Source organism: Stigmatopora argus, chromosome 9 (genome assembly GCF_051989625.1).
Source record: "Stigmatopora argus isolate UIUO_Sarg chromosome 9, RoL_Sarg_1.0, whole genome shotgun sequence".
NCBI lineage: Eukaryota > Metazoa > Chordata > Actinopteri > Syngnathiformes > Syngnathidae > Stigmatopora > Stigmatopora argus.
In genome coordinates this window covers 13,682,222-13,695,287 of record NC_135395.1, presented here as the reverse complement: position 1 = coordinate 13,695,287, position 13,066 = coordinate 13,682,222, and the positions used below count along the sequence as shown (strand labels likewise).

Below are 13,066 nucleotides of genomic sequence, written 5' to 3'. Positions count from 1 at the left end.
AGAGAACAGTTTATACCAGACTTGACCTGATTAAGTTTGGCGAAAGACTATACTTTTATAGATCCTGCCATTATAAAGTATGAAACCAAGACAAAGTGTTGTTTTTATTATTGCTATTTGTGAAATTCAACTACATAATGGTTGTTACAGGAAGAGGGAAGAGATAAGAAACATTAATTTTTTTAAAAACCACAGCTCCCTAAAGCATAAAAAAACAATTAACAGTATCTTTTGATTGAGTTTTCTCAGGTAGAGAGAATTAGTTGCAACATCCAATTGTAGCAGTTTATGGAAAGAACATAGCCCGCCATGGCCACTTCCTCTATCTTTTCCTAGGAGACCCCGAGGAATACTCAAACTATGTAATCTCACTATTATAACCCGGTCTGTCTCCAGGTTCTTCTCATGGGATGTGGCTAAAAGTCCTACCAGGGAGGGTCGCAGGATGCCGAGCCACCTCTTCAAGCCCTTGTCGATGGAGGGCAATCTTGTTGTGGGCATAATAGGTCAAGGTAGGAATTATCTTCTTATGCATATATCACTGATTAAATTGCATCCCTCTGCACTACTAATTCCGAAAGTTAGTAGCAATCATGGTCTTGTAGTTGCATCCCCAACACAGTACAACCCAAAGTAGTAACAATTCCCTCCTTCAACATAAAAAAGGAAAGGCAAGGATTGCATTTTAAGATATCATATAATATATTATAAGACATGCATGTAAACTTATGTAAACTTGTGTTGAAAATGTCAAATTAATGGTAGCCTTTATTCTTATTAACCTATGCAAGGACAAATAACCACTGCTTTTCACAAAATGTCTGGAGTTTTTGGTTTTCTGTTGTTGCTTGTCTGGCTCTAAAAAAGACATCTTTATTTCGAAACGCCTAAAGACAAGGAAAGTTTTTAACATTCCATTGATCAACTCAAAAGGAAATCTTTTATAAAGCAGAATGAGATTTCATGGGACTTAGATCTCAAATAAAACAAGGCAGCCTGAAGACAAGGAAAATTTTTAACGTTCCATTGATCAACTCAAAAGGAAATCTTTTATAAAGAAGAATGCAATTTCTTGGGACTTACATCTCAAATAAAACAAGGCAGTCTTTATTGATCGTAGTATTTAGTAAGGAAACCTTCAAATCGTTTTCATGATCTAAATATATATTTATTTAGGAGATCAATCTTTACAGGCTCAGAAGTTGCTTTGATTATGTAGAAAAGGAATGAATGCCCTCTCTTGGAAAAGTTTGTCAACACATGCTTGGAAGGTCCATACTTTAACTCATTTGTACAAGTAAAATTGTTAAACGATTCATGATGAAAAATTACCACAAGAGGGCTGTCATGCCATTGATTCTGTAGCTTCACAATGCAAAACAATGTTGATGGCTGACAGATGCATAGGCTACAACTGTAACTGTGTTCAATTGTTGTGCTGGAATGTGACAAACTACCTGTAATCTCGCCATTATGTTACGTATTGCATACTGACAAAGTCCACACCGATACATGTTCTCCTCGGGCCTGCGTGGGTTTTCTCCTGGTACTCCAGTTTCCTCCCACATCACAAAAACATGCAGCGTAGGCTGGTTAAGCCCCCTAAATTGCCCTTAAGTATGAGTGTGAGCATCAATGGGTGTCCGTCTCGTCCACTGCGATTGGCTGGCCACCAATTCAGGGTGTCCCCTGCCTGGTGCCTGCGGTTTGTTGGGATAGGCTCCAGAACCCCCCGTGCCCCCTTGTGAGGATAAGCGGTATAGAAAATGAAACATTTCAATGGTGGTCAGGTCACCTTGGATAGACTCCAGCACCCTGCGACCCTAAAAAGGAGAAGCAGCGTTGAAAGTAAGTGAATGTTTTAAAAGCAAATAGGAATAAATACTTGATAGTTTTCAGCTAAAGGAGCTAGTCATCCAGAATGACAGATGAATGTTTTGACAGATTGGGTATATTTCCCCTCTTAGTACGAGCATCAAACCGTAGCAAGATTCTTTTTACCTGCTTGCAGCTTCAATGCTCAGGAATGGAGTCACGCAACTGTGTATTCTTCCATTTGTGCTCTTCATCCAACTCTTGCTTCATCTTTAATTCACATTCAGAGACATCCCTGACAATGATTAATCATGCTTTGCCAGCTAGTGTTCCCTACACAGAATGCTGTGCTTTATGCACACTAAAAAGGAAAAACAGCTTTGATTCAGGAACACCTACATACTACTAATTTATTCATAAGGTGTCTTGGAAAATTAAAGAGCATTAAAGGCATACAAAACAGATGGTCAAATAGTTTTCCTCAGGGTTTGACATTATGGTTGCAATACATATGAATGAAGAAGGCATTTAATCTCATTGCAGAGCTACAACGAGATTGAGGTGGTCTTTATAGTGCAGATAAAATAGTAAAGTGCAAGTAGTAAAATAAGAGATTTTGCCAATTAAGTCTCTTCATCCAAATAACTTACTGTGCATTTTCACTGATTAAAATTTGTGAGTAGAATCTCTGGATATATATATATATATATATATATATATATATATATATATATATATATATATATATATATATATATATATATATATATATATATATAATATATAGTATATAATAGTAATTGTTCATTGTCTAATAAACCTCACTCATGCATTCATGAACACACACACATGAACTACATTTAATTCACTTTAATTTTTCTCTCAATGTGCAAAACCAGACTTTTCATGTACAAAAACTTCTTCAAACATATAACTTCATTTACGTTCACCTACCGCTACCGCTGATCCGGTGTGCCTTTTATTGCTCAGATTCTGCCTTTTTCTATCACAAACCCTTATTGTACAATAAAAAAAAAATATGGCCTCCATTGTGAGTTAATCACGTGAACACAAAATGAGACAATTGTCTAAGGCACTAAAAGTCTTATCGACTTTTTCCTGCTGCGGCTAGACCGCAACGTTAACCTTAACATTTATTACTTTGTGAATATAAATGGCAACATCAGGGAACGCATACTGATGGATAAAGAACTGTGGCACATTGTACATCGCATTATTCTCTACAAAAAATATAGGCGCCAATATATGCAGTCGATTTGTTAAAATGATGGTGAACCCCAGAGATGATTAATATATAAAATCCCATAGACATAATAATGTCCTTTTATGGCTAATCTGCAGTTGTGTGTGCAAGCATGCCTGAAAGAGGGGTGGTAGTGGTGGGCTCATGGCCGATATGTCTTGATAACATCTTTGATGGGCCTCCTGCAAATTGGGCAACATGCGTTGATCTGCCGCTTGAGCTTTAGTCCACAGTCGTTGCACAGACACATGTGACCGCAGGTGTAGATGACCGTGTCCACTTCTTGGTCAAAGCAAATGGTGCATTCCCCGTTCTTCTCACAAGAGGGCCACTCTGAGCCACCCAGGGAAGGAGATACAGGAGGGCTGAGAGGGGAGCTGGGAGCAGTCACTACATGAAAGGAGAGGAATTTTTAGGAAGAACAGGGCTGGCTTGAAATATGTCTGCATGCTTAGCTGAGCTTCTTACAGCCTTCTAAAAAGCAACGGACCACCATATACTTTATATAGGGGTGTTATTCTTACCCAGAGAGGATTCAGACGCAGAGGAGGATCTGTTGACACTGAAGGCCAGATCTGAATCGCTGTCGTCTGGACTGCTGCTCTGGGAGGTGGTGGGGGATGTGGAGGGAGGACTGGGCTGCAGCGTTCCTGGGTTGCAAAGATAAAGGAGTTCATTAAGAGGTATGCGTGGATGCTGAGTGAGAAGTGCATTTTTTCCTTGATGCTGGCCTTGAACTTCTCATATTAGTCATATTGCTTATTATGTTTTCTGTTCATACTGGGAGGATTTTTCTTTTTCTTTGACGCTAATGATGCTGTACCGGAAAATATCCGTCCTAGATGATGGGAGTTCTGGGACGATGAAAGAAATATGACTTCTTTTAAAAAAAGGTGATGACTCACCCACAAATGACAATGTGTCAAGGTAGTATCGAGTGAAATGGGTAGAATTGGTGTTTTGGGGGACTGAGGTCTCCCTTTTTTGTCTAAATAGTCACTTTTTAGATGTACTACATTCTTACATTTTTTTAATTGTCAGGATTAAGAAATGTCACTTCTTGGTCTCTGTTTTTAAAATGAATGAATAAATAAATTAGATAAATTCCACCCCCCAAAATAATGACTATTTATAAACAAACAAACAAAAACTAAATTAAATACAAATCAATTTACATTGCTGCAGTTTTTGCATTTACTGTTTGCCATCCATCAAGCGATCCCCCAGCAGCCAAAATGAAAATTACAAGTAAAATAAAACTTAAAAAAGGGTATTTTCTGGAGAAGACGCTGAAACCCATGGTAAATTCCACAATTGCAGATTCCTGGGGGCCTAGGCCTACTCCTTTTTTTCAGTCGCAGCGAATATTGTTTCACTTTGGGAATACAGATGGAATTGTCAAAAATATGGGTCTTCTTTCATTTTAATTCCTAGGATCTGACTTTGTATTTCTCTTTTTACTCTTTGAGTCATGATGGAACCACTTTGCATGCTCTAGTCTTAAAAAGAAATCAGTCATTAAGCTTAGGTCTTATTGTATACCAGGAAGCAGCTTTCTAAAAGCAGAAGAAAAAACACTTATACTGGAGCTCTTAACATGTTTTTCCACTTTTTGATATTTTACAATAGAAGTATTAAAATGCCAGATAATCATAAATGGTATGTCATTGTGTGTGCACCAGGAAAGATCCTTTGTACATATAGAAGGGCAGAAAAACAAGAATTTTCAATGAATATTCCACTAATTGTGCAGTTAGTTCAACCTCAGAAAGAGGCCCCCTCTATTAAATTAGAGTCTAGTTTATCTTTTGTGGCCGAAGCTGGTGTTTCTCAACCCTTATTGAACCAAAGCAAATATCTCATATATGATTTTTGTACCACAAGAGCAACAGGAAATATCACAGAAGTATACTATAAAGTGGGAGATTTGGACCTACAAAGGGGGGGTGCCACTTAGTATATGAGTGTTTACATTTTTCCACCTCTAAATATGTATGCCATTGGCATAGAGAACTGAACAAGGCAACATTATTTGTACTAAGCGTTTACAGGTGTCCCAAAGCACAGTAGTTCAGAATCACAGTTTTACCCATTGCCACTGACTTTAAATTTAACGGTCCAAGAAAGCTCCCCCTTGCTGTTTCTACAATCATTTTGCTCACTTATGCTCAACTTACCAAGTATCTTGAGTCTGTTAACAGCCCCATGCAGGGCGAAGAAGGCCCACAGCACCTGAGAAGAGTCTACGCAAAGCAGTCTGCCACGTCCCACTCCATTCACCCCGTGGTGCACCTCTCCACTGGGCAGCAGGCTAAAGCTCAGCACGTCCCCGGAGTTGGGCATTGGGAAGCCGCGATGCACTACCCAGTACTCCTTACGGTCCAGCAAAACCTCCGGATCGGCTGGCAGGTCCCCGGCGTGAAGACTAGCTGGGTCACAGGATGTCAAACCAAACCAGAGCGCCCCAAAGTAAGGCAGCCCCAGATGGCCGACCTCGACGTATAAAGTCTCTCCGCTTTGCAGTGGCCGATCACTGAACACAAGAGTTCGACTGCTGTCCAGAAAGTGGATACAGGCAGCTGAGCGGTCTGTGGAAAGTATGATGTCGGAGCCGCGAACGGGGTGAAAGTGCAGGTCGCCGTCCAGTGGGGAGGGGAGGCTTCGGACCACTCTGGAGAATCCGGTGGAGACAGATGAGGCCGGCGTGTTGGAGGACGAGTTGGATGAGCAATAGGGGATTAGCTGAGTATTGAGCCGGATGTTGGCCATCTTGGCAGCGGCAGCTTGGTTGTTCTCCAGTTGATTGTTGCTGTAATTGGCCGAATCGTGGCTGCTCTGGGGCAGATAGGCACTCAGGCGGGCGGCGCTCAGGCAGCTTGAGCTGACGCTCTCGGCAAACGTGCTTTCTGCATGGGGGGAAGAAGTAAGTGACTTGATTATATAAGGGTCATCTCGAGCAAACTCACTGGCTATTAGGCTGAAAATGTGATCTACATGTGTCAGTGAGGGCTCTTTAGGCTCTTGTTCGGGCTTCTTTTGTTTATGTGAATGCGTTAAGAGCTTGAAGTTAGTGGAACATACTTTATCCAACAGTAGTTGAAACCCTTAAGCAATGTGACATTTTACCATTTCTCAATACACTGTTGCACCGCACCCTTAAAACTTTTTCGTACAACTCTTTAGTTGGTATTCATGTACATGATGTTGTACATTTTATGTAGCACTTAAAATCATACCACCGCCAAACAGGAATCGATCCCACTCTTGGTCAAGCAAGTGAACCACTACACAATCAGGTGGCTATTTAAGGTTCATTTCACCGCCAAAAAATAAGCTACAATATTTGTACAGTACTTATTTTACTTTAACAAAGATAACAGTGCAAGACTAATAGGCATTTTATTTCTTTCCCCGTGACTTCCCACCCTATGATCAAGTCACTACACTGCTGCATTGTAAAGGTTTCATGACGCGAAGTGCTATAAACAAATCTGTCACTAGTGGCGACTCATTTGACTTATGGACCATTCCTTTATGACTATTTCAAGTGATGGCGTGTAGCTGTAGAGCGCACTGGCCCCTCACCAAAGCCCCTGGGATCTGCAGTCTTGACCAAACATGGCTATAGCTCCTGTCAGACTGAATATAAACATAGCAAGGGAGGAAACTACAGGGTAGGTAGTGATGGAAATATAAGGCAAAACAAAAGGGGCCCAACAAAGCGGGGCGACGAAATGACAAAGGGCTGTTGAGGGACTCATTAAGAGCCGGAGAATTAACAGAATGGAGACGACGTCGCAATTTGGTTTTGCTCACTCGGTGAAGCTAATAGCTTTACTGTATGTAGTATGTTCATCCCAAAGTTGACATTGGAACTTGACGACACAGCTGGACTCTATCTACCCCCTTTAGAAGCTGCCTAAATTAGTTCTATATTTATTGACACTATGTAAATATGGTCCTGCGGTTTAGCCGTCTCAAAGCCAAGTTCAACTTACCCTGGCCTTCAAGTTCAACTTCTACAATGTCCGAGCCAATCCAATCAAAATCTCATTTGAATTATATTTAAGAATTTAAGCCATGCTCAGGTTGCCTTGTGTAAACATGTATCAATGAACCCTATGAAGCAATCACGAGTCAGTAGCCAGAAACTTGACTGAAAAGGAACACAACTTTGGGTAATATTTTTGGGATTGCATTTATGGTGTTTAAGACCATTTTCAAAATACAGATTCAAAGCAAAGTGGACTGACACCAGAACCGTTGCATTAAATTGCTCCAAATACATACTGTGCATTTTGGACACAACAGACAAAGTGAAGAATATTATTAGCGGTCATTGTGGAGTAGTTCCTTATGCTTCTATTTGATACTAAATTTAATGGACCAACTGAATCTGATTATTTTTTTATCTTTATGAGGCAGGATTTATGACACAGCTGTAGTATTGTGAATTGTTAAATTGTGTTATGGCTGCTGCCTAGTGTCTTGCCTCCGGTTGAGGAATATAAGAGATAAATGCAACATTTACCAAGTAGCGTGACTTCCTGAGTGATGCCGTAGATATCAACGATGGCCCAGAGCGGGCAGCCGATGCTGAGGCCACAGTGGAAGAGGATTGGCTCCCCGTCATTGATACTGTAGAACACCCTCCCGTGGCGATCGGTCCAGAACGCGAGTATGCTGTCTTTTAAGGCGAGCCTTTCAGGTAGCGCCTTGGCCCAGTAGCCAGGTCGCGTCACCAAATCTGGACAAGCATATTTGGGGATGTCGGATATGATCAAATCGCTCGGGTCCAGACTGGTAAAACCAAAGCGTAGAGCTCCACTCCAGCCGGTGTGAACTCCATTAAGACGAAGCCGCACCTGAATCAGAGGAATTGGTTGTTAAAAATAAATAAATAGCGTCTATAGACATCTGGATGACAGAAGATTGATTTGCTACCCCTGCCAAACTGATGACACTTTCTATTACAATTTATTGTCTATTGCATTTTATATACAAATCCCCAGATCATTAAATTTTGGGGTTGTTTTAGTACTCACTATATGAGGCTGTACCCATTTTTAGAGGAATGGAAGCGAGCAAACCTTTTCGTAGAGATGGACGGGCCTGTGACTGAAGGTGATTCCATTGCAAAAACTGTTCTTGCGAGTGGCGCGACGAAGCTGCCCATCAAGTCTTATATTCTTTCCCTTGGCATGAGGGTGAAAGTGGGGCGATTCCATACTGATTCTAACTGGATGAGCAGACCTTCTCTCAAGTCCCGCGCCATTGTTGGGTAGCGTGTAGTATTGCCTACTGGCCAGTGGAGGAGGTTGCAGCGTGGCGTCTGCAATTTTGAAGCACAACCAGAAAATGAGTTTAACAATGTAGCGGCAACGCGTGCGAAAGCATGTTTGTGTCGTTTGACTCCGAAAAGGTCAAATCACTGTGGGTGATGACAGCACCTGCTGGAAAAAGCAGCAAGCATATCAACACCTAATATCTCCAGTTCAAGCGGGCCATGCCAATTGCTTCAGACAAGTTTTAGCTAGATAAACACACATTTTAAAAATAAATAAAACACGATAAATTAAGTGTGTTCGGCTAAATTCCCATGGCATCCATGATATAATCCCACAGTAGTATCCCCTGGTTGGCAATCATCGCCCACGTTAGAGGGCAGAGGCCACTTATGTAAAAAGCCAACAGTCTCAGACACTTCCTTTCCCACTATGACACTATACGCCTCTCAACAACCCTTTGAGGACTTAACCCACACAATTTAAAAGAACTAGCTGTAACAAACACTGTAATTATATTAGATCACAGAAAGCATACTACCTATTCCTATACAAAACCAAGGGTACAATAATCTTTTTGTTTTTAAACACTAAAAAATATGTTTTTAATTGCAGTAAAGTAGGCCATAATGCACAAAAGACATGTTAAGTGACTACAGTAACATCGCAGAAAAAAGAAAACATCAGGAGAAAGCCACACACGTGCTGATTTTATTTATATGTATAAGGACTTTCAGTATCCTTTGCCAGCAGCATAAACAAACTCAATAGCTCTTTTATTGTATCCTAATAGTTAAGTGGAATAGTTTGGTCACCCCTGCCCTAAATCATTACGTTATATTGAATTTAGTGAGGGTGAGAATTTAAACAAGCATCATTTGGCTCAGTTAAATTTGTCTGAAAACAAAATTAAGTTTTAAGAGCTTGCCTTATGATATGGACAATAAAGTCAGCTGCTTTAACAAAGCAGTCTTTACGCAGAATCAGTGTAAAGGATGAATATGTTTGAATATTGTTTGAATTTGCAGCATCTCCAGACCGCTCCTGAATTGAGAAATACTCTCCCAGTAGAAATGATGTTCAGACACTTGTTGATCTACTTTCAGTAATTGAGTAAATCAGATAACTTCCTCGAGAGTTCCTCCTTGGCAGATGATCAGAGTGTTCTGTGGTTAAAGAGTAAAGGGGCAATATGATAAAAGTTGGGCACCCTGGTTAAGAGAGGTTAGCACAGTTTAGATATCGAGGAATCCCCAGTGGGTTCCGATCTTGCTGTGTGGACTTTGCATTGTTCGCCCCGGGCCTGTGTTGGTTTCTTCTGGGTACTCCAGTTTCCTCCCAGATCCCAGAAACATGTATGGTAGGTTGGTTGAACACTCTAAATTTCCCCTAGGCAGGCACGGGGAAAACTTGGAGCTCCATACAGGAAAGCCATAGCTCGGGATTGAACCCTTGATCCCAGAACTGTGAGGTGGACATTCTAACAATTTTGCCACCAAGCCGCCGAATAAATTACATATGGCAGGAATATGAAATATAATATAATAAAAATGTACCATGTTTTAAAACGATATATATTCCGATAGGGGATGGGGGGCTCCTAGCTACACTTTCGCCAAGGACACCTAGTCTTAATTGCTGCAAATGATGCACTCGAACATAGGGTAATCACTGTAATCAATCATAAACAGCAAGCACAAGACACACATAAAATAAAGCTAATCTACTTCTGTACCAGCCTCATTCTGAATATAAGCAGGGTCTTTATTCTTTTTCATCTAATCAGCATAAACCACATTATTTAGGACAAGTGATAGCAGTGTTAATGGGTTCAATGACAACTTCATGGTTTTATTTATTAGGTCTTTAGCTCAAGACCCCGAAAGCATGATTTCAAAACTGTTCATCACAGTCACTATTGTGATTATTCTATGGGATAAATTGAGGTGATTTAAATACCTTCAGATAGTGCAAACGCTGCAATTAATGATTGCCCAGCCCTCTTCCATCGAATAACTGAGTCCAAACCCACGTACCTGCTCTTATGACTGAATTTCAGAGGTAATTTCTGAAGATCTGATGGTTTTTTTTTGCACGCGCTTGTCTTCTAATGTGCTCTTGAAATGTCATCAGTGCCAGACCGAGTACAGGTATTGCCCTAGTAATCCCAAAGTCTGGTCCAATATACCGGATGTCTCACTCCACTGATTTTAATCAATCATGAATGCAGTTCTCTATGACAGAGTTGAACCCAATTGAATGTAAAAGACATGGCTGACATTTTATACTAGTATCACACTACCTACTTTATAAAACACAACATAGAAATGACACATTACGGTTACATAGTATTTGTTTTTTCTCTCTCCAAGTTTGTTCTTACAAGTCATGAAGATCCAATCTGTCGTGCTTGGTATTGAAAAATAGACATTAACTGCTTGTGATGAGTCTCATTGTTATTCGTTGTAATATCATTTAGGATAGAAGACACTCCACATTCATTTCATGTTGTTTTTTTCTAAGGGAGATGTATTGGAATTTGGATGGATAGATGGATTATCTTTAAAATCACTGGACCTCACCTGGGTCTTGAGTGAGCAACAACCAATCATAGCTGATTTTGGACAAAAGGCATGGTATTGAGAATGTCCCTAAAGTGCATGATTTTGTTATGGATTGGAAGCCAGAGTATCCAGAAATCCAACACCTCCAGAACCTCAGAACATGAGACATATGTGCTAACCACTAGATGGCTGTGCTGCACAGACAGCAATTTTTGATTTTGTTTTAACAGCGCCATTGCTGTGACAATCAGAATCAAACATGATCCAGTAAACACACATATACACACGCATGCACACGCACACACATATAAATACACACACACACACACACACACACACACACACACACACACACACATACATATATATATATATATATATATATATATATATATATATATATATATATATATATATATATATATATATATATATATATATATATATATATATATAATTGAATGCTTTTATTGTCATTATACAAGTATAATGAGATTTAAAGCTATATACATTCTACTTAAAAGTTTAAGCTGGATGGATGAACCTAAACCTTGACCCAGTGATTGCCTTTCAGGAGTCCTCCCCAGCAAAGGCTTGTTAGGGTAATTTTCTCAGGGAATAATTTTTGGGTGAATATGAAAAAATATTTTGGTATAGGTTTTTTTCAGTATTCTGTTGACTGTGAAAATGTAAAGTGGTAAAACTCACTCTAGGGACTTGTTCTAGATAATAAAGGTCCATTTCTACACTTGGAGAATAACTAAATGTCTGTTAAAATATTTAGGAGATTTTAATTAGCGAGGTGAATGATAGTATGGCAAAAACTAATGTTACAGTAAGACCATTGGATTCTGAAAAAAAATCAAAAGTTAATCTTTTATCTAATTAATTGATGTTTTTTTTTATTAAATAGGACTTTGGTTTCTATTTTTTTACTTGTGTTCTTTGTCTTCTTTATCTTATTTCCTAAAATCCGAGGTAGATTTTTTGAATGGAGGTTGCCCTGTGCTGACGAGTTCAGTAAATGCATTTCACTTCCGAGGTTGTAGGTTCGAATCCAACAAGATCTAACCTGCCTGTGCTTGACTCGGTTTTCTTCATATGCTTAGATTCCCTCTTAATTACATACACCTGAAATCCCATGAGGACAAACAATATAGAAAAATGCATATATCGATATTAATTCCGCCTCCTTCCCTTAGTCATGTGGTGGGTGCTCCGGCACCCCTGCAAACCTTGAGTGGATAAACAGTACAGATATGGATGGACAAATGTGAAGTGAAATTGACCTTAAATCAATGTATTTATTTTGCAACGATACTATATATGTGTATATATATATATATATATATATATATATATATATATATATATATATATATATATATATATATATGTATATTTTTTTCATTCTAAAAGACTAGCAGGCATTTGAGTATGTATATCCTCATTTAAACACTGATATCTTACTAGAGTTAACAGGTGATTCCCAGTTAAGCATTGCAATTTAAGCATTACTAAAGTTGGCCTATTTTATTTATTTATTCATTTCTTTTTTTATTAACGTGCCATATATTCTTTAGATAACTGTCACATAAAGATATAGCAACAGCAGAATCCCGCTCAGCTCCCCCGTGATGCGCAGCTCCTTCTCGAAAGCTGAGGGAGATCAGCAAGTGGAAGAAATGGCACAAAACCCACACGCTCTCACCAACCTCAACAACACAATAATGGCACCAAGCCTTACCTATTGATGCTTTGGGTGTCGTATTTCCCATTATGGCCACAAATTCCGTGCACCGGCCGTCAAATTCATCAAGAATAGAATTGCAGTGCTCGTCTGTACATCCATGTGTACCTACAGTACGCCTCTCTCTCCCTCTCTCCCTCAAGCAGGCGGACACCCCCAACAGGCGCGTAAACGAACCCCCTCCTCTCTTAGGAGAGGCCATCCCCGCGCAACTTTAACCCTTTCATGCACAAATTATGAATTTATTTTATTGTTCCGTCCTTTCAGAGCTGTCTTTTAACTCATTGGCTTCCACGAAGGAATGTTCATTCACCCTCAATGGCAATGAAACATTGGTTAGTCTTTCTAGAAATAATGGGTCAGTGACCCACTTCAGGCAAAATGCATT

At 39.7% G+C, this 13,066-nt stretch overlaps 1 protein-coding gene and 1 long non-coding RNA gene across 2 annotated transcripts in view; one reads left to right on the top strand and one right to left on the bottom strand.

Annotated features, from left to right (window-relative positions):
- LOC144082015 (uncharacterized) overlaps positions 1 to 13,066 on the top strand; it is a 50,067-nt gene that overhangs the window by 19,323 nt on the left and 17,678 nt on the right. Inside the window, exon 4 of the long non-coding RNA XR_013303110.1 lies at positions 397 to 512. This is a non-coding gene — a long non-coding RNA (uncharacterized LOC144082015). The remainder of the gene's footprint in view (positions 1 to 396; positions 513 to 13,066) is intronic.
- On the bottom strand, positions 2,671 to 12,798 carry neurl1b (neuralized E3 ubiquitin protein ligase 1B). Its single transcript, XM_077608697.1, has 6 exons — positions 12,676 to 12,798; positions 8,170 to 8,411; positions 7,611 to 7,944; positions 5,257 to 5,985; positions 3,604 to 3,729; positions 2,671 to 3,469 (listed from the first exon to the last, which is right to left on the bottom strand). The coding sequence occupies exons 1-6, from the start codon at positions 12,704 to 12,706 to the stop codon at positions 3,222 to 3,224; spliced, it is 1,710 nt and encodes a 569-aa protein (XP_077464823.1). The 5' UTR covers positions 12,707 to 12,798; the 3' UTR covers positions 2,671 to 3,221.

Bases quoted from the DNA above. Each gene is read 5' to 3' on its own strand.
- neurl1b (XM_077608697.1), bottom strand. From the start codon at position 12,706: ATGGGAAATACGACACCCAAAGCATCAATAG. The intron at 8,412-12,675 runs GTAAGGCTTGGT...TCAAAATTGCAG, and splicing joins GACACCCAAAGCATCAATAG to ACGCCACGCTGCAACCTCCT. The intron at 5,986-7,610 runs GTAAATGTTGCA...CCCCCCATGCAG, and splicing joins TCAGGAAGTCACGCTACTTG to AAAGCACGTTTGCCGAGAGC.